The sequence below is a fragment of the Podarcis muralis genome, chromosome 2, assembly GCF_964188315.1.
Source record: "Podarcis muralis chromosome 2, rPodMur119.hap1.1, whole genome shotgun sequence".
In the NCBI taxonomy this organism is placed as follows: Eukaryota; Metazoa; Chordata; class Lepidosauria; order Squamata; family Lacertidae; genus Podarcis; species Podarcis muralis.
This window is the reverse complement of record NC_135656.1, coordinates 38,831,758-38,857,972: the sequence shown is the minus strand read 5'-3', so window position 1 is coordinate 38,857,972 and position 26,215 is coordinate 38,831,758. Positions and strand designations below refer to the sequence as shown.

Below are 26,215 nucleotides of genomic sequence, written 5' to 3'. Positions count from 1 at the left end.
AGAAACTTGCAAAAGGGGGGGGGGGGCTCAGCATTTAGTGGGGTTCAGTTAATGTAGAGGTTGCTCAGCACACAGTTATGTGAGGTTTGAATCATGAGCTTCAACTGCATTAGCAGCATAATAAAATATCTTTCTGTTTATTCAATGTAAATCTGTTTTATCTCAAAGGTGCTGAGCAGCATACCCCAGTATCTGTAATATTTTCCATTAAAAATGGAGGGGGGAGAGAGATTTTGTTCAGAATGACTATTGCTTCACAGCAGTGATTCTGAGATATGCTTGCAGTTGTGCTTGTTTATATATGGAAGTAGCTAGTTGTCGCGTGGAATGAGAAGGTTAAATAGAGTAAATAAATTATTTTCTAGGGATGTGTTTGATTCCATAGCTTTCGATATGAAGACATTGGAACCACATAATGAATGCAATGTAGATGAAGAACTATGAAAGTATTTCCCTTTTATTACTAGCTACATGATGGAACTATATTTTTGTTAGTTTATTAGACTTTTCCTAACCCTGTATTTCGACATGTCAAGCTTTTTGGAAGCGCATTGCTAGTTGCTGTGGCATTTTTAAAAAATGTATTTTTGGAAGGGAATTTGTTCCGAATTAACAGCAAGCTGTTACTGATTCCATTTTGCAAGGTTGTGTGGCTCAGACTCCTCTGGAATACGGCATACGTGGAGAATGTGGAAATGTCATAAAGCTGCTTCTGATGGGGTATTTGGACTGCCAGCTAAGAAGCTTCATGTTATCTGATATGTTTACATGCATGTGTATGTAATCCAGATTAATTTCAGTTACGAAGTAGGATCAGTAGAAAGTTACGAAGTCAGGTCAGAAGTGAAATTGCCAGAGAAAATGGAGTTTTGTCCTTCCAACCTACCTAGAATTCGACAATGGAGTTGTCACCAACTTTGATGGCTTTAAAAGAGGAAATAAGACAAATGAATAGAAGATACAGTGGTACCTCGGGTTTGTTTTTTTAAAATGGAAAATTTGGGGAGCTCTAAACAAGTGTTTTGGCTTCATAGCATCATACCCATAGAAGTGGGGGGGGGGGATAAAAAAGGGACAAATTTAGGGGGTCCACAAAAAAATTACCCTCCCCAATATAGATGCATAAAGATTTCTAAAGAAAGGTAGATACAATGGTACCTCGGGTTAAGTACCTACCGTATTTTTCGCACCATAGGACACACTTTTTCCCTCCTAAAAAACAAGGGAAAATGTGTGTGCGTCCTATGGAGCGAATGCAGGCAGGGAGGCAGGCGGGAAAAGCCCTCAAGAGCCGCACACAAGCTTTGTGCGCTCTTGCGGGCTTTTCTCCAGGAGGGAGAAGGGACTGACTGGCCGCAGCAGTCCCTTCTCCCTCCTGGGGGAAAAGCCCCCAAGAGCGGCGCCCTCTTTAAAGGCTGTGCGGCTCCTGCAGGCTTTTCTACGAGGTGGGGGAATCCCCCCACCTCCCAGAAAAGCCAGGAGAAGCCACACAGCCCCTTTAAAGAGCGTGCGGCTTCTGCGGGAGGTGGGGGAAGCTGCAGCAGTTCCTCTCCCACTTTCCTCCTTCAAAGCAACTACGGAGGAGGGAAGGAAGGGGACCATGGATCCTCCGCTGCTCGAGGCTTCAGCAGATTCCCTCCTCCGTGATTGCTTTGAAGCGGCAATGTGGGAGGGGAGCAGCTTACACTCATGTAAGCAGCTCCTCTCCTACTTTCCTGCTTCAAAGCAACTACGGAGGAGAGAAGGAAGGGGACCATTGATCCTCCGCTGCTCACGGCTGCAGCAGATTCCTCCTCCGTGATTGCTTTGAAGCAGGAAAGTGTAAGCAGCTCCTCTCCCACTTTCCTCCTTCAAAGCAACTACGGAGGAGGGAAGGAAAGGGACCATGGATCCTCCACTGCTTGCGGCTGCAGCGGATTCCCTCCTCCTCGGCTCCCTTTGAAGCAGCAAAGTGGGAGGGGAGCAGCTTACACTCATGTATGCAGCTCCACTCCCACTTTCCTGCTTCAAAGTGGAGGGAATCCACTGCAGTTGCGAGCAGAGGATCCATGGCTCCGCTTCCTTCCCTCGAAGCAGGGTGCGGGGGTGCAGGGGGAAAGACGGCAGGAAATAGATGCCGGGCAGGAAGACACAACCACACTTTGACCACTGAAAGTCCACCCCAGCCTCCCCAGATTTCCACTGAGACGGCCAGGCTAATCTCGATGGCCATAAGTCAGGCTCAGCATTATTAACTGGACTTAGATAAGCCATGGTTCCCCTTCCTACCCTCCTCTGAGGCTCAGTTTAAAGCAGCAAAGTGGACAGGAGCCGCCCGCTTTGCTGCTTTAAATAGTTTAGTGCAACATTTGATTCAGAATATTTTTTTCCGTATTTTCCTCCTCTAAAAACTAGGTGCGCCCTATGGTCAGGTGCGCCCTATGGAGCGAAAAATACGGTAATTCGTTCTGGAGGTCCGTGCTTAACCTGAAACTGTTCTTCACCTGAGGTACCACTTTAGCCAATGGGGCCTCCCGCTGCTGCCGCGCCGCCGCCATGTGATTTCTGTTCTCACCCTGAAGCAAAGTTCTTAACCCAAGGTACTATTTCTGGATTAGTGGAGTCTGTAACCTGAAGCGTCTGTAACCCGAGGTACCACTGTATAATTGTAGATAATTTGGCTGAAAGTGTATTTAAGACAAAGTTTGTGACTCGTAATACCCGTAGCTTACAGCCAGAGTTGAAGAAATAAATCTTTGTGAAACTGAAGAACATGATTTGTTTAAAGAAAGGTGTGTCAGTTAATCTTTTCAGCAAAGGTAGCAATCAAGTCTAGATCTTCAGTGTACTGATCACAGTTTGTCAAAGCCCCCAGGCCCTACAGGCAGAAACTGCGTAGTATTTGCCTTATTTTGCAACTCTCATTACAACAAAAAAAGGGAAGTTCATGTCTGATTGGCTAGTGGGAGTTCTGAACAGTTTGGTGACGTCTAAATGTAGGAATTAATTACTGCTTCTCCCCCCACCCCACCACCCCATGAGTAATTCCCACAATTAATTTACCCTACAGAATAGATTGCTGGAAGGCAAAAGGAATCTGTGAAGTAGGAAACAGTCTCACTCCCATAGTCTTCTATGCTTAGAAGCATGGGAATACATTATCAAATGACATGTTCTCCGTGTTTATAGAATCTGAATTCTGGTGTGCATAGAAACAATTTGACAATAGTAGCAACTTGTTCCTATCTTGTTAAATATATAATGGTTATCCATTTTAATGTTTCGCCTGCGGTTGCAAGCATGTTACAATATATTTTAACATTTACACAATAGAAAAGAAAGCTAAAATTTGTCAAGAAGCTTTGCATTGTTAAGCTCACCATAAAGCTCATTTTGAGTTATCCATTAGGCCAAAGTAGTTGAAGGAGGAGGTGACAGTCCGTGGTTTTCACTATAACGTTAACTGTTTTTCTACAGAAGAAGGCTGTGTGTGAAACAGACAGAAGCCTAGTAGAAGAATTTGTCTTGAGTTTAATTCTGAATTACTAGAATCAGACTCATTGCTAACAAGATCAGATGAAATTGGGGGGGGGGACACTTTCAGGAAAGGGCAGAAATAGTAAAACAAAACAAAATTCTTTTTCATTGGGAATGTGAGATAAAGCGACTCAATTTGGCACTCCTTGAGCCTTGGATTCATGTTGCTTCTGGCTATGAAATAGTAGTTAATGTGAAGACTGAAATGAACCAGTGAGAATCTTTTGTGGGAGGTGGCTTCTTATGTAACTTTTAAGAACTGCTTTTAGTTTCATTTGTTTCGGGCGGTTTCTTTAATTGCTCTTTGCAAGTTGCTGCATCTCCTTTGCACCTGCCTTGGCGCTGGGAGTCTGGGAAAGTGGCATTCCCTTATCCCCCAAGGCAGGAATCCCAGCTACTGGCCCTGGGAACGGCCCAGCGTACAAGGCAACCTAGGTGAACCGGAAACCTAAAGGGGAAAAACCCAAAAAACCCATCTCTCTTTTGACACTCCTTAAGCTACGTGTTTTTTAAAAATCTATATTAGTAACATTAACTTGTGTTCATTACAGGTTTTCACAAAGCCCACACCTGTAATAATCATATAATTAGCCTGAAGGCACAGTCACACACTTCTCTGCATGAACCCAACATCCACCCACTGCTTGTCCTTATGACACAACCTGAAGCTATGAAAATATTCCCAAGGTAAAGTTCTATGATGTAGACTTTCTGATTTAACTCTCCCACAAAGGGGTGTGTAGGAGCCGGAGTGGCAATTCGCTACCTGCATGAGGGCCAAGCTCACTGTTTTAGTAATAATGCATGTACAGTGGAATGCTAAGATGCTTGGCTGCTGCTTTCTTAACTCCCTACCCATGCAATTTTAAACATCATTTTGCTGTTAAATTCACCCCTGCTAAAAGGAAGGCCTTTTCTTTCATTTTAGAAGGGGATTTGAATGCAAAACCCTTCCTGATTCAGGAGAGGATTCACATTGGAATCTTGCTAAAATGAAGGGATTCCAAGGAACCAGTACCATTCTTTGAAACGTCAAGAACTGCTGTTTCAAAAATTCAGTGGAAGAATTTTGCTCAGTGGGGCGCAATATTCTTCCTCCTGATTCAGGGCGATTTCTCTTCCTCTCACTATGTATTTCCAAATGACACAGACCACAATGTTTGGTAGCTTTCTGCACCCCTGCTGCCTTCTGCTAACACAACGTTGGATGAAACCCTTTTCCCCCCATGACAACAACTTGTGTTTCCTAGGCCAAAATTTAGTAATAGTAGTTTTTTTGTGTGTTTTTTACTGCTGTGCTTTGGTTTGATTTGCAAGAACTGTACATAAATCTAAAGATATTTGGCTTGATTCTGTGATCTGTTTTTGTACCAGGCCAATATTTTAAATAGTTTTACCAAGTCTTGTTGAATCATAGTCATTGGACCTATTTTTATTCAATCAAGGGGCTGGAAAATGTGGTGAACATGTGTGCGGAGAATGTGCTGGCTGAGAAGTACAGAGCATCTTAGTTCTATAACTTACTGTAATGAAAATATAATTGGCACTGCATCAGCACAATTCTTACATATCAAACCATTCTATATTTAATAGATCACAAATGGACCCATCAGCCCTAGTCCTTGGTTTTCATAGCTGCTTGGGAATCCAGCCTCGGTATAAGTCTGGATTTGGTGGCTGACAGATATTGTAATACAACGAGGCAACCATTCAGAAAGAGTTTTAGCTAGCTGGATTACTGCTTCGCTTCCAGTCGTTCTTTAAAGTTTTGCTCGGCATTCTGTGTTGTCTCGTGTGTGAACATGTAGAAATGCTTTTTATGCCTCGTATTCTAGTTCAGAAGCACTGATGATAAAAAAGAGTCTATTTCTTTTCGCTTACAGATAATCAGGATTGCTGGCTTTCTACCTCACTGCTCACAAATTTTGGCCACAATCTAACAACAGACAGTGCTTACGTCTATTGATCCCAGTGTCTTTAGAACATTTAACTCTGTCTTAGATTGTGGTCTTTATTGTCTGCAGCTAGTTTTTAGTTTATGTATGTTTTTAGTTCTGCGCTGTACTTTGATCTTACATTTGATGTGCATATTCTTGGGGTTGTTCTGAGGAAGGAAGTTTTATAAATAAATACATAAAATTATCATTCATAATATTTCACAGGTGAAAAAGCAACCAGATGCCTACTGCTGAATGATTTACAGCTGTTATATTAGGGGATATCTGCATTAAAGATCTGAACCAGTCTGAAACTGGTTTATATGCCATAGCTTTCCCCAAAGAATTGTGGGAGTTGTAGTTTGGGGTGTGTGCAAAAATCTCTTTTGAAGGGTTTCACAGCTTTCCAGAAACCTTCATAGAACAGGGAACCCCTTCATAGAACCTCTTGTTTTTTGGTTGGGAGATAATGTGTTGAATTGCTTTTGGAACTGGCTCAAAAAAGTGGCATATATAGAATCCTAGATTTGGAAGGGTCATCTCGTCCAACCCCCTGCTGTTAAGATTCCTGCTCCGTGATTGCAGTCATGGGATTGTTGTCTATCACATGACGGTGCATGTTTTGACCCCACAGAGTGGGAAGTGACGAAGACAGGATGTTTGTGTTACTGTGTTCTGTGAAGTGGGACTATTGTCCTTTGTTCTTTCTCTTTGCTGTCTGATGCTAGAGAGAGAGGGAGCCATGTTGCAGTGCTCCGTGTGTGTTTATATGTAAATAAAGTAGATTAGCCAAAATGCTGAGTTGCTGAGTTCTGTTATGCAAGCTGCGAAGACTCTGTGGATCCCTAAGTGTGCCAATGTCTGTTGACATCGGTCACTGTGTTGTTCGGGCAGAAGAAAGCTTTTGAAGCTCCCGAACAGACGACCAGGAGGGAGAGAACATGCCAGTTGGGCATGTGTCTCTGCCAGGGTCCTACTTGACTGTAGGATGAGCTCCTGACAACTGCAATGCAGGTATCTTTTGCCCAATGTGGGTCTCAAAACCACAACTATGAGATTAAGAGTCTTATGCTCTACCAACTAACTGAGCTAACTCACAATATTTTCTGAAGCGGATAGAAGACATCCAAGTTTATTTGGGCACATAACTTTCCTCCCTGATTTCATACTTACTATGGAAGAGTTCTCGAAATAGGAACAAACAGATTTCAGTAGGCACAAAGTACTACAGCAAGTATGCTTTCAACAAGAAGACCAGGGAGGACTGTTTGGTAAAAAACCAGCATGTTGTAATTTTTTGTTTCCTATACCCATTCTGCAAGCTGAAATCTGATGTGTGAGGCTACAGAAGGCTATGGTGACCATTAGGCATTTGAGACCCGTCTTTCAACTACATCTTCAGTATCCATTGGTGACTGCATACACATTATTAAGCTAGTCCTTTTGTTCCACTGATGTGCTGAGTGGCAGTCCTACCTGTAAATCTACTCACAGTTCTCTCCAGTCACAGGGAGAGCAGCTAGCAGTTGTTGCACTTGGTTACCACAACAAAAGCTAATCCTATATAGCCCTTGATTTTAGTTTGTCACTTTTTTGGCAAAAGTAAATGTTTTCGTCCTTCAGATAGGCTTTAAATTCTTGTAGCTTTAGATTTTTAAGTGCAGAAAATTATTAGTTTTTTTTATGACTGCTTTGATTTTGGGAGTGATGTGTTTGTGTTTGTGTATTTTTAAAAGGCAGATCTGGCTCCTTTTAAGGACCTAGAAGAAGGTTCTAGAGTTTCCACTACTGTCTAATCTTGGAATGTCGGGCAACATTTGTAACCTTGTGCATTAATTTTTTTCCCCTTCTGGGAATCGTGTATCCTATAAAAACTGATTAACAGACATCTGTCGACAAATGCCAGCAGCAGCTAAGCTCCAAATCAGAAGATCTTGTAACTTTGCGGTTATTATTTAAGAGATTTTTTGCATCAAGTCCAAAATTCCATTGTTAGCTAGAGGGGCAGTAAACATTACAACCCTTGGTCTCTAGACACTGTTGAAATTTCATGTGGACTGGCTGTTCCAATTGGCTGCATTTATTTATGAAGAGTTTCCAAGTTGTGACACCCGTCGTGGTGATGAAGTGCTAAACTGCCATAAAAGGGTCATGTTGCACTTGCAGACGCGAAGAAACAAACGTTCACTCAACTCCTGAGATCCAATTAATAATTCCCATCAGAAATCAAAACACCTTTATGCTCTGCTTATTATTCCTGCCTTTACGATTCTCATGTCATAATTAGAGGGGATGTGAAATCTTGACTCGTAAAAACTACGCATGTATTCAGTGTTTTGCAGTTTAGAAGAATATTTCCTTAAAACAAACTTATTTCCATTAAAGCATTTCCAGAAGTTTCAAATACTTCATAGCAAAAGTACTTTCTATATGGCCGTAAAGAATTAACACCTGGGCTCTGCCTTGCATGGAAGGAAGGATCCTTTAAATCAGTGTTTCCCAACCTTTTTTGGGCAAAGGCACACTTGTTTCATGAAAAAAATCTTGAGGCACACCACCATTACAGCCCCGTGACGTCAGCGCGCAGCGTCACGCCGGGAGGGACGCACGAAAGTGTAAGATTCAATTTTTTCCCCTCCCCCTTGCCTTCCTTCTGTGCCAACCGCCAAAAAGCCAAGAATCGCGGGACCGCCGGCGGAGGGGGGGAGGGCGAGCGGAGGCAGCGGCGAGCCCCGTTCCTCCCCATCCGCCCCATTCCGTGCAAGGAGCGCGAACAGGTGTGAGAAGGGGGTCAAACCTGCGGGTCGGCGCCGGGGAACCTCCAAGCTTTGGGGGTGGGGGGGAGGAGGCAGCAAAACTGGGAGCCGCAAAACAAGCCAAATGTAAATAACCACACATTCTTCCCCTTCCCCCACTCTCTCTCTTTTCCCTGAGTCTATTTCAGATAGCAAAGAGGGGTATGGTACCTCTCATATCCATTTTTTGCAAAGCACCATGTGCATAGAGGGCATTATACAAATTAATACATAGAAAAGTGTCTGTCCCTCCCTGCAGTTCAACTCCCTCTCTTTTTACTAACAGCACATATCCATTCCTTCTGCTGGTGCAACTTTCTCACCATTTCTACATAGCAGCATTTATAAACCAGTGCCAGAGAAACTGGGTGAAAGGAAGGTGAGAGGGAAGAGATATGAATATTTATGTGTGTACGTATATGTATACATACATACACCTACACAATTACAGGTTTGAAGCCAACTTAAAATAAAAAGAGCTGGTAAGCAAAGGAATCCGTGGCGCTTTCCATGGGATCCGGGGACATGTCAGCTAATACTCTTCCCTTTCTTCTTCATTTGCTTGTCTCTGCAGCAAATCTCGAGGGGGAAGGGAGAAGGGCAGGAATTGCATAGGCACGAGAGAACGGGGGAAATCCCGCATGCAGGATTTTGGTGCCTAACAGCCCCCCTCCCTCTGCAATTGCTCTCGTGCTCCCCCGCCTCTCCTGCTGGCTACCTCTGGACCCCCTCCTCGTCCCTAACGTAATTCACCCCTTCCTCCCTGACAGGGAGGGCGGGCCCATTTTGTGGTTCTCCTCAGGTGCTCTCCCCTCAACTGGGCGGCCACTCAGAAGCAAGGCACGGAAAAGGATCCCGAAGCACCACCGCCACCCCCCCCCAAACACACACAAAAACCCCGCCCTGCCATTCCCCTCGAGCTCGCGCGCTCTCTCTCCCTCGCCTCAGGTGCCTCGCACGCGGAGCTGAGGAGAGCGTGGCCTGGGTGGGCAGCTCTCGAAGTCGCGCGGCGCGCGGGGCCTGAGGGCGGGCGGGCTGCCGCGACAACGAGAGGGAGCGCGCCTGCGTGTGGACGCGCCTATGTGTGGCAGCCGCCAGCGGTGGGAGTGGCAGCCGCGTCCACCTGGGGGGAGAACCGTCGCTGCGCCCTAGCGCACCTTCCTGCCACCGCCCTCCTCCTCTTCCTCCTCGCTCCCTGCACCATGAGGGAAGAGGCGCCGCCGTGAGCTGCTCGGCCGCTTCCTCACTGTCCTCCAGACGAGGCATCCCCCTCGTCGCCGCCGCCGCCCATCCCACCCTGGGATGAGCCATGAAGCCGCCTGGCAGAACTTCCCTCCGGAGGCAGCAGCAGCAGCAGCCCTTCTCCGGCCGCCGCTGCCTCCTCCTCCATCCCAGCAGCCGCCGCCTCTCGAGCTCCGCTGCCGCCGCCGCCTTGCTTTGCCCAGCTCCATCCCCCTCCTCTTTCTGGCGCTTCTGCTTTTCTGCTCAGGGTCCCCGAGGATCTCCGGAGCCGCGGCAAAGGTGTAAAAGAGCCGCATGCGGCTCCGGAGCCGCGGGTTGCCGACACCTGGATTAGGACCTAATTTGACTTTTACAAAAAAATAATAATCTTTTGAATTTTCCCCGCGGCACACCAGGCAAGGTATCGCGGCACACTGGTGTGCCGCGGAACACCGGTTGGGAAACACTGCAATGACTTAACATTGAGTACTTTCAGCATTTACATCAAAGCAACCAATGTTGCTTTGTATCGAGATACCTCACACTGCGGTCCAGTTGTATTACTGTATCCAGTTGTATATGTTTAAATAAAATCAAAATGATTTATAATCGGGTGCAGGATTACAGGCCAGGTAATTCAGAACATTATGCTTTTTGAATAGGTGTATACGGGTGGTGCTGTGAGTTAAACCACAGAGCCTAGGACTTGCCGATCAGAAGGTCGGCGGTTCGAATCCCCGTGACGGGGTGAGCTCCTGTTGCTCGGTCCCTGCTCCTGCCAACCTAGCAGTTCGAAAGCACGTCAAAGTGCAAGTAGATAAATAGGTACCACTCCGGCAGGAAGGTAAACGGCGTTTCTGTGCGCTGCTCTAGTTCGCCAGAAGCGGCTTAGTCATGCTGGCCGCATGACCTGGAAGCTGTACGCCGGCACCCTCAGCCAATAAAGCAAGATGAGTGCCGCAACCTGAGAGTCGGTCACGACTGGACCTAATGGTCAGGGGTCCCTTTACCTTTACCTAGATTATGATTCTAACATGTTTAAGTTTCAATGTCCCTCTTGCTAGTTCCTCTCCATGCATCTAGCCCATCACAGATTGTTTCTCTGAGTGAATTTACACCCATGTTTTAGAAGTTCATTGGGTATGTCATGGACATACAGGATAACATCTGTTGGATCTTCACATCCTTGTTCTTCCTATACACAAATGGCAAAGAGCAAATGCTCTCAGACATTATTTTGAAAGGGGAGAAATGTCCCCACCACTAGTACCTCTACAAAACATCTACCACATCTGCCTTGGGATATTGCTGGCACTGCTTTATTTAATCTTGTAGATCTCACCACTGGATAGAAGGACAACTATGTACTGCTGTTGTGATCCTGTCAAAGCCCTGGTTTCGCTGTGGAATAGTAAGATGGAAAGGGCCATCTACACACCACTCCTAAGCACCATCTCTGGCCTTGGGGAGTCTGGTTTAAAACCTCCTTTGCTGTGGGCAATGAAGCAGGAGTGGTGTTGGTTAGAACAGAAGTCCTGGTTCAAATCTGACTCAATAGAGCCATGAGTGCATTCCATGTCCCTGCCACATGGCAGTGATGGTAGCAAACAGAGCTCACCTCTCTGCCACATCACCCAGCAGAGCTTTTAAAATCCAGACCCAGACCTGTAAGAGATTTCTGAATCAGTTTGAAGAGGAAATGGCTGAGGGCTGTGCTAAATTTGCTGTCCCTATTGGTTCAGGTGTGTTGGAGGTATCTAGACTAGAGCACCTTCAAATTACAACTTGTGGTATTGGTTTCAGTGGTTGCAATCCAAGGATGTGGACATGGTGTTTGCAGTGGCGAGGACTGACTGTGTGTTCATCATAGCTCATATAATCAGCAGGTGAGGCCTTGGTGGTGGTGCCAACACTCGGGACTGACTGGTTGGTGGTGACCTATTCCGTGGTGGTTCCCTATTTGTGGAGCTCTTCCCTAGTGAGGTGCACCTGTCTCCTTCATTATTGATTTTGCAGGGGGGAAACCTTAAAATGGCTGAAAGACACTGTTCCCGGCAAACCTGAGATCACTGTTTAAGAATGTTTTAAGCTGCTTCTTAGAATGTTTCAAAACTATGGGGGTTGTAGCGTTTGATCATTGTCCGCTGCCTTAGGGTGCTTTGGAGGGAATGGTGGGATATAACACAGTCAATCAATCAATCAATCAATCAATCAGTGTGAATCCACCTCCATTCAGTGGCTGATCTGATGACAGGAGCATGAGTGAGGCAAGCTACAAATCTAGTTTTGACTAAAACAGGTATTGTGCCTTGGAGACTTGTAAAAACATGTGTTATGGGATGATCCATTACTTCACTTGTTTGTGGTTACTTTTTACTCAGTCAGGCTCGGGCCTGCATTTGATGCGATACATGAGGTGATTTGTGTGTGTGTGTTTATTGATTGTGTGGCAACCCGGCAGTGATGTGGTGGGCAGGAATGAGTGATCACTCCTCACATATCGTGCACTTCCATCCTCTGCCCAGTTGCCATTTTGCGCATGAAAGCTCGTAGCATAAAATCAACCAGAGAGTAGTTCCATCTTGAACGAGGCCATGTTGAACGAGGTCTTGCATAAATTCTCTTTGCCCAAAATTGCATTTCAGTGGTTTGTATTTTAACAATGTTGATAGTTACTGAATGATTTTGGAAATTCAGATAATTCATAACCAAGTGTTACGCTATTTTGCACAGGTCTTCTGCAGATTTAATAAAGGTTTAGCAGTGATTAATGACTTGGACATTCTATCCTGCCAAATTAAGGTCCGAAGGAGAGGCCTTAACTGTCAAATGTGAAAGTAGGATTTCTGTTTCAGCAAACCACACATGGGTTCGTCTTTTCAGCTCTAGAGAAGTCGTTTTTTAAAGGGTTTGGCTAGCCTACAGTGCAATAATCAATCTTTCGTCCCTGGAGACCAGGCTGCTACAAATCTTACTTTAGGTGAAAAGTTGAAGAATTTGATTAGTTGGTCTCATCCCAGCTCCCCTTTTCCCACATTTAACAGTTTGGCACAAGTCACAATCTTTTGTTATGGGAGGCCCAAATTTGAAACAGTGGGGAAATTTCTGTTCAGAATCAAAGTATCTTGACAGCAGTAAGTGTGCTAGCTTAGACATAGTCATTTTTGTATCTAGCTAGCTCTGTTGATCTTGTAGTGACAGAAGCATATTCCTCTTCAGGGTGTGCAGTGCTTCCAGTGGAGCATTTTTAAAAATTATTTTTTCATTAGAATATACGGATTTAAGAGTCCTATTATATCAGACCAAAGTCTACCTGATCCAGCTTTCTGTTTCTAAGTATGGCAGCCAGGTGCCTCTGTGAAGCTTACAAGGAAGGCATAAAGGCAACACCTGTCCCCTGTTGCTTGCCTCCAGTAGACCACATCAGACAGCCATTGGCCCTAGATTAGCTTTTTCTTTTTCTTAACCATTTGGCTGCCATTTTGTGTATGCTTTCTATTCTACCCTGCCACTTGGTTCCTTGAAGTTCCAAGATAGCTCACAATCATACTGCAGTAAATAATCCATCTATTTAAATGATTTTGTGAACACAAACTAAATTAATAAATGATGGTTGGTAATTGTGAGAACAGACTTAGAGTGTTGTCCCCCCCCCCCACCTCTGGATTAACTAACAAGATGCTTAATGCAATTCTATGTAAAGCCTACTCATTTGTGGTTTCCACTGTTCAATGAAGCTTACTCCTGGATAGTTGTACATAGCATTTCAGCCTAAAAGAACATGCAAGGTTAATTCCACAATTTCCCATGTGGCCCAAAGAGATTTTGAATTACAACAAAGAGCCCTTTCATTTAAATGTTTGCTTGGGGTTTACTAATTTATACAGTCGTACCTTGGAAGTTGAATGGAATCCGTTCCAGAAGTCTGTTCAACTTCCAAAGCGCGGCTTCTGATTAGCTGCAGGAAGCTCCTGCAGCCAATCAGAAGCCACAGAAGCCCCGTCGGACGTTCAGCTTCCAAAAATAGTTCTCAAACCGGGACAGTCACTTCCAGGTTTGTGGTGTTTGGGAGCCAAAATGTTCAAGAACTAAGCTCTATTTAAGCACAATAGTTTGTTTCCAGTTGTGTCCATCCACTCATGGAAAGCTTTCTTTCAGCAGAGGCTTCTTTGAACACAGAAGGAGGAAGCTCTTTTGACAGATTCTTCCTTCCCTGTAGAACTGCTTACACCAGGGGTCAGCAAACTTTTTCAGCAGGGGGCCGGTCCACTGTCCCTCAGAACTTGGGGGCGGAACTATAATTTTTTTAGTTTGCCTACCCATGGCTTACACCCTTCCCCCCTCCTCAATTTGCCCCAGAGGATTGGGGTGCTTTCTAGAATTGTGTGGGTGGTAGTGCATGGCTGCTGCAGGAGAAAGCAGGAGTATGCCAAAATCGTCTCCTCCCCACTATTGGAAATAAATTTATTCTACCTAACAATGACAGGATTATTTTTAAACATGATTTGGCAACTTAGTTAGAATATAGAGAAAGAATCCTCAGTGTAAACTAGTGTTCTGTGCTATGGTCATTTTTCTTTATGCCATACTAGGTAATAACATTCTGAAATATTACTTTTATGGTGGGAATGATTACTTAAGAAAACACTCAAAGCATGATGGAAGACAGTGAGAAATGAGCCTAATCAAAACGAGCATAAATTCTTGCAAACAGAACTGATTTTACCAAATTGTAGGGAAGGGATGGGTGGAGGGGAGAGAAAGTACTGCCTGCCCTGGGTCTGTTGAGGGTGCTTAAAATTGATAATCCTAACCTATTCTCTGCGTTTGCAGATGTTTCCTTGTTATGGTTGCAAAGCATGCGGATTCAACATTTCAAATAGGTCCAGTATTTGCTTATGTTATCTGGTGTTTATATGTGCCAAATTGGAATTTTATTTTGAAAGTGCAGACATAAAAATACACTTGGACAAAAAGACATCTGCCAGCTTGCTATAAAGCCCACATTTTAGCAATACTGTCAGGTTTACAGTGCTATTAGTTGGCTTTCACTACAATTTATTCTCTGGCTCCTATACTGTCAGTGTGCTCATTTTGTGTGTGAAAGAGAGGGCAGGGAGAGGGAGAGACTGCTTGATTTCCATCATCTTTAAAAGATCTAAAATGTGTAGGTTCAGAAGGAATATGCATCCATGAATATACATATATATATATATATATATATATAGGAAGAAATTCAGCATAGTGCTAAGGAGATCGCTCTGGCAGCAGAAGCATTCCTGCTTGCCTGCTGGAATGATCGGCCCTCTCCCACACCCCCACACCCCCACTGTTCCAGGGGTTCTGCCCCCAAATCAGTGATGAGTGTGTGGGAGGAGGGGGAGGAGGAGAAAGAAGAGGGAAAGCCCTATTGTACTAGTGCAGGGATGTCCAACAGGTTGATCGCAATCTAGTGGTAGATCCCCGGGAGGTTTTGGTAGATCATGGTCGATCGCTGGTTCCCTTTCCTTAGCGTTGGTTAAATTGAATCCAGCCCCTCCCCTCCCCTCGCCCTGCCCTCCATCGTCACACAATCTGCGGAATGTAAGATGGAGTTTAGTCAGCAAGTGAGTGGCTGTTCCTTTCTCTCCCCAAGAACCCCCCAAAACGGGGCTATCCTTCTCCCTTAAAAAAGGTCAACAACTTTGACCTGAACCACCCAAAAATGGAGGTAGATCACTGCCAGTTTTTAATTCTGTAAGTAGATCTTGGGAGTTGGCCACCCCTGTGCTAGTGGAAGTCTTTGTGCAAGCTCCCACTAGCAAGACTAGTTGGTTGGTTAGTGTATTGTTGCAGGGTGATAAAGAGTTTAGAGTTGCACTTCATATCCCAAAATGTGGTAGAATATAGAAGGCCCCTCGCACTGCACCACAGCCTCAACCCATCATTCACACTCTCCCTCTCATATGCGCGCGCACACACACACACACACACACACACACACACAGTACATGCATACACACCAAACCTCCACCATCACAAAACTGTCTGTCTGTCAAATTTATTCCATTATGACTGTGTTATCCTTTCACTTATTGAACACATATTTAATAGACTAAGAACTATGACTTCCATTTGATAACATAATATAGGGAGCAACAACTGAGGACGGAAGGGAGGTGCTATTTGGGGGTGAAAGGAAATTTAGCTCTAAGGCCCTTCGTGATAAGCAGTTCTTACACATTTCCTAAATAAAAAAGAATTTGAGTGCTGAGTGTGTTCAGAGATGGAGTGGGGGGTTGTATGTGTGCACGGCTGCACACTGCAGTTTATGGGGAAAACAAACCAACTTTTCAGGCATATGAGCAGAAGACCAAGTATTAGAAGCCCCCCCCTGTTTTTTGGTTTTCCTCTCTGAAATGCCTTTAGATTTTTTAAAGATCACCTTATAAAACAGACATCCATTAAGTTCCAGAAAACACGCAGAGTATTAACTTGTGCAAAACTAGCCCTGGGAAAGAGCATGTTTTTAAATACATGGTCCAATTAGTTCTGCCGCATTTGAGCACTTAAAGAAAGAGCAATTCCAAAACACCTCAAGTTGGGGGATGCTGAATGGATTGTGGGCGTTTTTTCTCCCCATGGTCTCTCTCATGGAATGAAATCCTGTTCAGTTTTATTCCACCAACATCTCACGCACAGCGATTGGTGTCAGTTTAATAACTCTTGCCAATAGTGCCAATTTAGAAACAACAACCCATTGCTGAAAAATGTAAGTTTTTGTTCATTTGACATTTGTGCTTAGGGTTTACAGAATTTTATGATTATATTTTGGTTCGGGTCAATAGGGTGTTTTCCCCTCTTAACTATTTTTTAATTTCAGTTGTGTTGCATTTAGCTTCCTTTTCTTAAAAAAAGAAACACCAAAACATTTTCAGTACAGTACATTCCTTAGGATTATAGGAAGCTTCCTTATACCAAGTCAAACCTCTTGCTCCCTATTGCCTCTGCTGACTGACAGCAGCTCTCTGGCAGGGGTCTCTCCCAGCCTTCTCTGCAAAGACCAGGTATTGAGTCTGGGGCCTTTTGCATGCAGAGCAGATGTTTTGCAACTGAGCAATGGCTCTTAAAAGAACCAGTGCAGCGTATCAATTCCTTGGTGTGATCTATGTCAGATATTTCACTCTCCCAGACAGCTCAGGGATCTTTCATACAATGCCTGGTGGCCATCCATCCAAGTTGGATAAGACAACAGCAAAGAATGCCTTGGGCATCCTCCTGCTCCTTTTGTTCAACTTTTGGCAGCTTTAATGGTCTTAATTGTAACCTATTTCGCAGCTTCATGTTCCTATGATCTGAGCAGCATGGGCTGATCATGTCCTAAAACCTACATGTTGAGAGTCTTCATCTCCCAGAGACATTGAGTTTACTATTTACACAAGGAGAATGTTTCCCTGGTGACAGCTTTCGGCTCCTCTGGCAATGTTGCTGGTCCGTTTTCTGTGCGAGTGTCTTTGGAATGCACTGTGTCTCACTGAAGAGGAGTCTTGGTCTCTCACTCTTTCCCTCTATTTCTCAGGGGAACCATCTGGACACACCGTGTCTTGTTTCTGGAAGAGAGAATCCTCAGTCGGTGGACTTTCTTCACCATTTGGAATGCTGGCAAACAGGGAAGAAAGCTCTTTAGGAGCTTGACTCCAGCTAATCAGAAAAAAGTGAGTTTACAAGGGAAAATGCACATGTGAATGCCGCTTAAGAAATTCTCATTCTTGCCATATATTTTAATATTCATTTATTTAAGTTTCATCCTTCCACTTATTATCTCGGTATGAAGAAATACATAGCCATATTTACACTGCTGGTGGGTTTTTTTAAAATGCTAAAATAGGTTTCAAAATGGCATAGCTGAGACGAGATGCCATCCTAAATGCCCCATAAAAGATACTTTTGGGTGACACTGGCCTTGCTGTGTCAGGTTGCCCTGTTTATGTGTGACTTGTTACCCTTTCAAGCATGCACCATGACTGCAGTTGTAGGCTTGCTCACATGTGAACACTGAACACAGGTGCAAGCTGTGCCTATACATGTGCAAATGTTTGTGTAAAAGAGCACACACTTCTAGAAAAACAGCACTGCTTGCTTTGATGCCTTCCCGGGAACAGAGCAGAATAATGCTCAATAAATAGCCAACTTTGTTTAATCTCCCTGCAAACAAATCAGGACAAATTCTCAACAAACAGGTTGTCTGGAAGCAACCCTCCTAGAATCAAATGACTTTCCCCCCTGTAACTAGCCTTGAACCATTAATGCACTCCCAAACAAATGCGGAGAGAAAGCATGAGAAAGAAGACATGATAACCTGTTTAATCAGCAATCCTGAGACCACCCATCCAGGCAACGGGAAGGACACATACAGCCCACAAAGTGCAGCACTGCACATTTCGTGAAGACAGATTTAGTTAACAGAGAATAATGTATTGTCATTAACTGGAGTTAAAATGCATTGGAAACCAGGCCCTGAAAGCAGACAACAACCAGTGCATTGAGTCTGTAATTTCATGGATTATATTATTATTTTTATTAAGGTGGGTAGTGCCTAAAGGTGTTCAACACTATACAGAACATTTTAAAAGACAGGAGTCCTGCCTGCAGGCTTACAGCCATTGGTCATCTGTAGAAAAGTCTGATTGTAAGAAATACTAAAATTAAACTATACAGTGGTACCTCGGTTGCATCCTGTCTTTGACTGACTTTTGGATTGCACTTTCAGTTGAATTTTAAAATGTATTAATGTGTAATGCAGTTAATGGTAATAGCACATTATGAAAGCCCCATTTAAAATACAGGGGTGCCTCAGGTTACATACGCTTCAGGTTACAGACTCCGCTAACCCAGAAATAGTACCTCGGGTTACGAACTTTGCTTCAGGATTTGAACAGAAATCGCATGGTGGCGGCGCAGCAGCAGTGGGAGGCCCAATTAGCTAAAGTGGTACGTCAGGTTAAGAACAGTTTCAGGTTAAGAACAGACCTCTGGAACAAATTTAAGTTCTTAACCCGAGGTTCCATGTATAGCCCTTACTAGGATTTCATCATAACTAACCATGTGAATACAAGCATACAGTGGTACCTCTGGTTACGAACTTAATTCGTTCCAGAGGTCCGTTCTTAAGCTGAAACCCTTCTTATCCTGAGGCGCGATTTCGCTAATGGTACTTCCTGCTGTGCGCGCGCCTTCCGCTCACATCCTGGGGCAAAGTTTACAACCAGGAGCAACTACTTCCGGGTTAGCGGCGCTCGTAACCCAAAACACGCGTAACCAGAACCGTTCGTAACCAGAGGTACCACTGTATATAATAAGGGATTGAAAACCACCATAGCCGTGTGCCTCCCAAGGCAGTGTCTGGAAGGAAGAGGTAGGAAATAAACAAACATGCATGCATTTCTGTCCTGCTTTGTTCAAGCTAGACGCAACTCACAGCACCCCTTATCCAGAAATGAAACCAGACTGTAGAATATTCTGCTTTTGAATATCCACTTCCCACCTCTTAGTGACAAAGAAAGCATACTTCCGTACATTTTCCGGATGCCAGCTGAAACTCAGTTTTGGATAATCTCTCAAAAGCAATGTCATCACCTGGAATCTGTGAAAATTGCAGTGAGGGAATATGCAGTTGGACCCAGCTTGTCGCTTGTGTTCTGTGGAAGCTGCACATGAACCCAGTTCTCCTGAATGCTTGTTCAGTGCTTTATTTGCAAGGCCACCTTCCTTCACTGTAAACTTAGCATTGAGTGGATTATTGCCAGCATGAGAAGCTTAAGTTCTGGACACATGCAAATGATTACTACTTTTTAAAGCTGACTGAAGTCTGTGCACTCCAGAATGTTGAGTCACCATAGTCACTTGAGTGCAGTTTGCAAAATGGTTTGATGTTGCTATGGAAATTTCATCATTTTCCTCCATCGTTGTGCAATGCTTTCTACAAAATCCCCTGATTTGCTTTCATTTATCTTGGATTCCAGCTGATGCAATTGTTTCAGAGACAGTGGGTGGGGACGGGGATTCAGTCTTACACAAGGCAAGACCTCTGGACACAGCAAGCCAGCTCCTGGGACCACTTTTTCCAGCCTGTTGCTTGTTTAGCCCCCTCGCTTATCGGTTGAAATTCTCACTGGTGTGAGCAAGTTACAACTTCCAAAACTTGGCTTGCAGTTGGCTTCTTAGTCCCTGATAAACTTTGGTGCCATTTATAGAACTGCATGCTAGCAACTCAAGGTTGCCACCCACTGAGAGAAGCCGTGGTGCAAGAACAGAATGATGCAGCTGTCTGTGGTGTTTCGCCATCAGGCGAGTCAGCTTTTCCCCTTATTACAAAATGGAGAAGCTCTTCCTAGCGCTGGTGTGGCTCTGATTAACTGAGATGCTGACATTCTTCCAAGCTGACCTTTGCATAACATTTGCTTTGGCAACACTTAAGGCCAGGATATTATTTTGCTTGTATCAAGGTTGTAATTAGTCTCTTTTCTTTCTGCTTTATTTTGCTATGGAAAACAGCTGGCAGCATTAACCCTTACATTTCTGATTGTTGTTTTATTTTGATGGTTGCCTTTATTGCAGCTTTTTAAGGGAAACTGCTTACGACACACACCTCCTTCCCTAACATGTAGCTGTCTAAACAGGAGAGCGTTTCACTAGATTTCTGGTCAGTGCAACCACTCACATGTGTGTGAGATTAGCTTTTTGTGCTCAGTGGTAGAGATCTGCAGGGTACTGAGCTTTCAGAAGAGTCCAGTGCATGTTAGAACTTAGGTCCTTCCAAGTGAAGCACATAAGTTCTTATTGGATCAAATACATTGGGTCTTTCCTCTGACCAGAGTCCAGCAGACACAGAACTCCTGGTTTGGGTTTGGCTGTCCTTGCCTCTTCCTATCCGTAATCCCTGATCATTACCTTTTCCCTCTTTCTGTTGACGTCAAGGTTGCAAGGTGCAAGGGGTTGTTTTTGTTGTGCTAGCTCCTTTGTCAAGCACTATGCGTTTATTTGGAAGCCATCCCATGCTGACATTCATATGCTGGGCAGCTGACCATGAAGATTTTGATGGCTCAGTATAAATAGTAGGGTGGTTTTTTTGGAATGCATCATGAGTTCAATCCTGGTCTTTTACAGCTGCTCAGTGATGTAAACACCCATCCCATTGCGCACTGGTGGCTGTGTAGGTGCCTTTTCATGTCTGAGGGTAGCCTGGATAGGAGAAGAAACTCTAGTTTGAAGACCCTGCTGAACAACAACAGGAGGAATCAACCTGCTTCCCACCCGCTTAGTGCATCAAACACTACAAAAGACAGAGACGTGTACCCTTGCCAGTCAGGGCACCTATGTCTCCCACACACCCTGTTAAATGGGGACCATTTTCATGGACCAACCTACATAATGCCATGGAGTGGTGCTTTAACGTTCAGTTTTATGGGCTTCATGTCTGAGCAGTTTTAAGGAAGCCCAGCTTCCTAGCTGTACCTTTCTTAGATTCAAGGGATTGACAGGGCAAAGTTATAACATTTCTGCAAGAGTGAAGCTGAACAGACCCTTTTTGTTTTTAAAAAAACACATCCGATTCACCTCAAGGTTGCAGCTGTAGATAGAAACCCAGATTTTTACTGGATGCTTAAAGGGTCTGTTTTGTCTGCTTTTTGCTTGTCAGTCCAGCTTCAGCATCGTGAATGTTTGGGTTACTTTTATGAGCTTATTCCCCTTATTGATTCAACGCAAGCAGATTTAATGAGAAAAGCACAACATAAGCAACATAGGCTACACATATGGGAACGTGCAAGTCCATAAAGTTTTCTGTACTGGAGATACTATGCAATTGGATTTTTTTCAGACTTGTTTAAAGTTTATTCCGTGAGTTTATGGATAAAATAATGCATATCAGAAGGACTGTAAATGCTGTACACACTTCCTGGGCTTTTGCCCAAATGCCCAAATGTATCTATGCAAGCTCTGGCCCCAACACAGGCAACCAGCTACTCTTAAGATCTTCGTGCAGTTATGTTGAAGGTCTGAAGAGTTCAACTGAACTCGAGAGCAGCTAGTGCACATGGAGCCTGGGTTTCCATGCACATATATATGTACCTGATTCCTGAATCCTTCCACATCAAACAAAAGGAGTGGGGAGATTATGGAAGGAAGTTGGACTGGGCAATAAGAAATAAGAATAAGAAAACATGGCCATAGTTGGTAGTTTCTTCTGCAGCAGACAGTTTGCTAACCTGGTCCCCTTCAAATGCTGCTGGACTCCAGTTCCCATCAGCATGGCCAATAGTCAAGGATGATGGGAACTGTAATCCAATAACATCTGAAGTACCAAAGGTTCCCTTCTCTGATTTAGAATCCTGGTTTCCACTTCCCCTCCCCCCAAAAGCATGGCTATTTCAGATGATTTTGCAGTTGGACCGGAGGCAATCAAGCTCATTGGTGTCTGCCAAGAGCAGTGTCTGCTCAATATACCAGACACCGTTTTTCACTCAACATGAGATCGTATAGGCATTGCAGGAGCTGTGGAATTATGACCCTTTCCCTGGAATATTGTGTTTTCTGATTGTTAGAACATTTGCCTTCTTGGTATATATTATGCAATACTTCATGCAGTCTTCATAAAAGACATAGGGGCCTACTGATGGGAGGGAAATAAAGTGTTTAGATCAATCCTAGTATTTTGAAGTTAGCAGTTTGTGTAAGCCCTTACCCAGAGTTCTGTTTATTGCATAAACAATTAGGCATAAATTCTTGCTACATGATTCTCCCCCCCCCCCTAATTAAAAGGTAAATAGTGATGGCACAAAAATAAGCATCTTAAGACTAGACCACCCATGTGGGATATAGGTTAGTGCAGGAAGTACCTATTCCGAGACTGTTTGTGCACTATTTTAAACAGTTTCTGTGCTACCAAAGAATGAAAATTATGCATACAGAGGCCTCATATTTAGACTTCCATACATCTGATTGTGTATTGTAGGTTGCTTTCACTTCTTTTTACTGACAGAAATATTCATCAAGTGCTATGTTGGGTTTTTGTTTTTTTCAATGTTATGCCAAATATTAGTGCTCTAACTTCAGTTTTGTAAATTGGATCTGGGAGGCCTGGATTGTGGCCAAGTTGATCTCTCAGCCTCAGTTCTTCCTATGTAAAAATGGGAATAACAATGACGTGTTTCACAAGTGCTGGCCCTTAAAAAAAAAAAGTGCACCATTAATCCAGGCAAAACTGTATAGAAATTGGAGGCTTCTCTTTCACCTGCGTCAAAAGGGAGTTTCTTGTTATGTATTCAGGTACTACAAACCTTAAACAAACACACCACTATTTGCATTCTATATTCATTATTTTCTGGTTTTTATTATAAGTCGTCTTCTCGGTCAGATCTACAGCAATAAATAAGGTAAAAAAATTGAGTGAATAAATACTAAACATACAAGCCTAGATGGCAAATCAAGACTTCAGAGATGGCTGTTAACGCCCTTTATTGCACTGCTCGTTTAGCCTGATCTATAAATACTGCATTACTAAACTTTTTTTGTAGATCCCTGTGTGGTTCTGCAAAAACATCATGTTCCATCTTGGAGTTATCACACCATCTTAAGCGCTTTACTGTTTCGTTGTAAGTTGTGTGTGCATAAAAACAAACAAACCCAGAAAGGCGAATATACAAATACTTTCAATAAATTGATAGAACCAACTTTAAGTTGAAACAGTTTATTCCCTCCCCTGATAGATGTGGCTTCTCTCTCCTTGGTTTTGCTTTTTTTCAGAATGCATTTTCTGCAGGACTAATATTCTTGGCTCTGGGTTGAGAGCTCATCAATCTTCCATCCTGCTAGCAGATGGATTTTAAACTGCTAAAGTGGCCACTTTAAGCTGGGCATAGATGCCCATGGGAATAGTGTGTGGAAGGAGAAATTTTGTTGATCTTGACCATTTTTAGCAACTTGGTAGGGGTGCTGTGTGTATGGTCTCTGACATTTGGGCAATAGTTAAGATAACTTAAAGGCCAGGAAATGAAGAGATTGAGCTGTTCCTGTCATCACTGCCCATCACTGTACTGTGTTTTACATGTTTTCTTTCACTAGGACCTGGTAATGGCATGGAGGAAATAGTTTGGTTCATTAATTTTAATTTTAAACACATACAGACACCCCTGCCTCTAGACTTGCTTACGTTATTCAAGTAAATATGCTCATTGCTGCCTGACTCTTGTATACAAGCACATTGTTGCTCATTGTGATTCACGCTCACTTATTATGGAACTATTGTTTTGTACTACTATTAAAACAGCCTAGTAGTGCGCGCGTGCACACACACACATGCACACACGCACAGATGTGTGCAACAATTAAATGAAATAGGTTCAATATCTCCATCATTGCTAAATAGCACTTGATCAACTGTTGCCCTAATTTTTCTTTTCTTTCTGGTCTCCTTTAGGTGGCTGCATTTTGTGATGTGGATACAAATAAAATCACAAAAGGATTTTATACTTATGAAGAATCTAAGGTTGGTAGCTGTGCTGATAAATGTATGTTCTGAATTTCTGTCTGATCACTGTGGAGGAACGATGTCTAATAATGCATCAGCATCAGCTCTTTAATTCTTAATATAGTTGTTGTGAGAGAAGTTGCAAATCCCGCATGGAGAAGCATAAATGTTGCAGTCAGAAGACGTAATTGCTATTGGATCAAAATATACAAAATCAGAAAATGTAACTGCTGTTGCATATACATATACAAATTGGGATATATTGCTAAAATTCTCTATGTTGCCTGCTTTATTTGGGCTGCAAAATTGGGAACCACTGTAGAATTTGGATTTATATGTCAGCCCCTTAGCTGTTGAAGTAGAAAAGGAAATGGTAGGGTGCTTTGTGATAGATGTGAAAGGGGGGGGGGGGAATCATCTCAGCTACTAGAAAGAAACACACGGCTCCTGTTTCTAAACTCGAGCAGAAACTGCTTATATTTTTTTCAAGCTGGTCTTGCCAGTCATGAAACCTGGAGGCGGGAGGTGGTGGTGATGGTGGTTTGCTTTTTTTTGAAAGAGACATTTGGCTTCTAAGGATTCTAAGCCCATGAGATCCTAGACTTGAGCTAGATTCTGAGAAGGGCTGCAGGATGGGAACAGATCCCACAGCGCATTTGGCAAGCAAGGGGACATCCATGCAAGCTGATATTTCATCTTGTAATATGAACATTGATTTGAGATTATTGGCCGGCTTAGCGCAGCTTTCTAAACAACCTTACAAAGAAATGGAGGTTTTGGTTTGTTACCAAATCGGTGGCCCATAGTAGAATGAAGGGCTCTCTGTCCCGTTCCTGAACACTAGCTGGCAGCCTTCACTCTCCTTATGAATGGCTGTCATCTTGGGTGAGAGTGAATAGTCAGAAGAGAATGAACTATTCAGAATGAAAAGATTGCCTTAGAAATACAGAATGGTGAAGAATGAGAAGCAAAACTAAATTTCTAAACAGAACATTTCCCACTAGGAAATCCAGTTCCTGCTGATTTTCCTCCTCTTTGCCAGACAGTTACCCTAAATGGGAGGCTGTAAAAATAATACAGTAGAAGAGGGGAAACTGGTTTTTTTTGGGGGGGGGAGAGAAGGTAGGTTGTGAATTAGCTTCTGTTATGTCAATAAATTAGGCCAGCTAAAGGAAGAATGCTGCTTCTGGGGCTGGATTCTGCTCATTCTGGCATCAATGGGAATTTGATGCCTGCTTAATGAGGGACCAGGACTTCATATGCAGAGGCTAAAACAATATTTTGAGGAAAGTGAGATATCTATGGGGGTATAATTTATATCTTTTTTGGGGGGGGGTAGGAGCCCTAAATGCTGCTTCATCTCAAAATGGCAGTCCTTGAAATAGGAGTATTTCCACTTAGCTCTGGTGAGGATAAGCTTAGGAGAGCAAAACTAAATTGTTGCATGTGAGCCATGTTGCATGTGAGCCACTGTAGCGCACAGGGCAGTTCGCGATCAAAGAACCCAAATTAGGCCAGGAATTATGCCATTCAGTTTAGTGGGCTGCAATGCAGCTATGGAATACAAGCTAAAAAGAAATGTGCTTCTCTCCCCATAGGAAAATCCCAAGCCCAGAATCCCTATCCTACATTTCAGAGATGCTTCCCCACCTTTCATTATTTGTGTGAAGTTGGTGAGTATAATTTCATTCTAAGGCAAGCGTGTGGAATCCACACCAAATTAAAAGTTGCGCCTTCAGTTGCAATAAAGCACGCATTGAATAATTATTCCTATTTGGTTTCGTTTGTCCCAACTTGGGGCAATTTTTTGTCCTTATATTGGCAAGTAAAAGGAAGTGTGAAATTGAGGGTTTGGGCTAGGGCTGCACCACTACTGACTTTATATTTTTTGTTGGCTGAAGCCCACCTGGTAAGCCAGTGCATTCTTTTCTGCCTTCAAGTGGTGCTCAGTCATGTCAGAAACACACAGAAAGAGGAATGCTAAAGTTTTAAATTACCTAGAAAAGCACCATATCAAAACCACTCACCCAAGCAAACTCATTTGTTATTGAGAGCTGCAGCTGCAGTTGCATTTTTTTTTAAAAAAAACCAATTCTTTATAAATAATGCGTCCTTCCTCCCCCAACCCCCTTTTTCCTTTTGTGTCTTTTCTATCATAAGCCCAGGGACTGTCTTACGGTATTTCTGATCTTTGTAAGCTGCTCTAGAAGTCCTCTTTTTTTACCGAAGAGGAGAATAAA

General features: G+C 43.5%; 1 protein-coding gene across 6 annotated transcripts in view; it reads left to right on the top strand.

Annotated features, from left to right (window-relative positions):
- QTGAL (queuosine-tRNA galactosyltransferase) overlaps window positions 1-26,215 on the top strand; it is a 182,298-nt gene that overhangs the window by 146,297 nt on the left and 9,786 nt on the right. For 5 of the 6 annotated variants that reach the window (XR_013391844.1, XM_077924299.1, XM_077924298.1 and 2 more), the window contains 3 exons: window positions 17,028-17,163; window positions 23,925-23,993; window positions 25,574-25,648. Coding sequence is in view for 5 of the 6 variants with exons in the window: in XM_077924299.1 (XP_077780425.1) it covers window positions 17,028-17,163; window positions 23,925-23,993; window positions 25,574-25,648 (280 nt within the window). In the remaining variant the exon portion in view is untranslated. The remainder of the gene's footprint in view (window positions 1-17,027; window positions 17,164-23,924; window positions 23,994-25,573; window positions 25,649-26,215) is intronic. The other variant, XM_077924297.1, reaches the window with a different exon arrangement.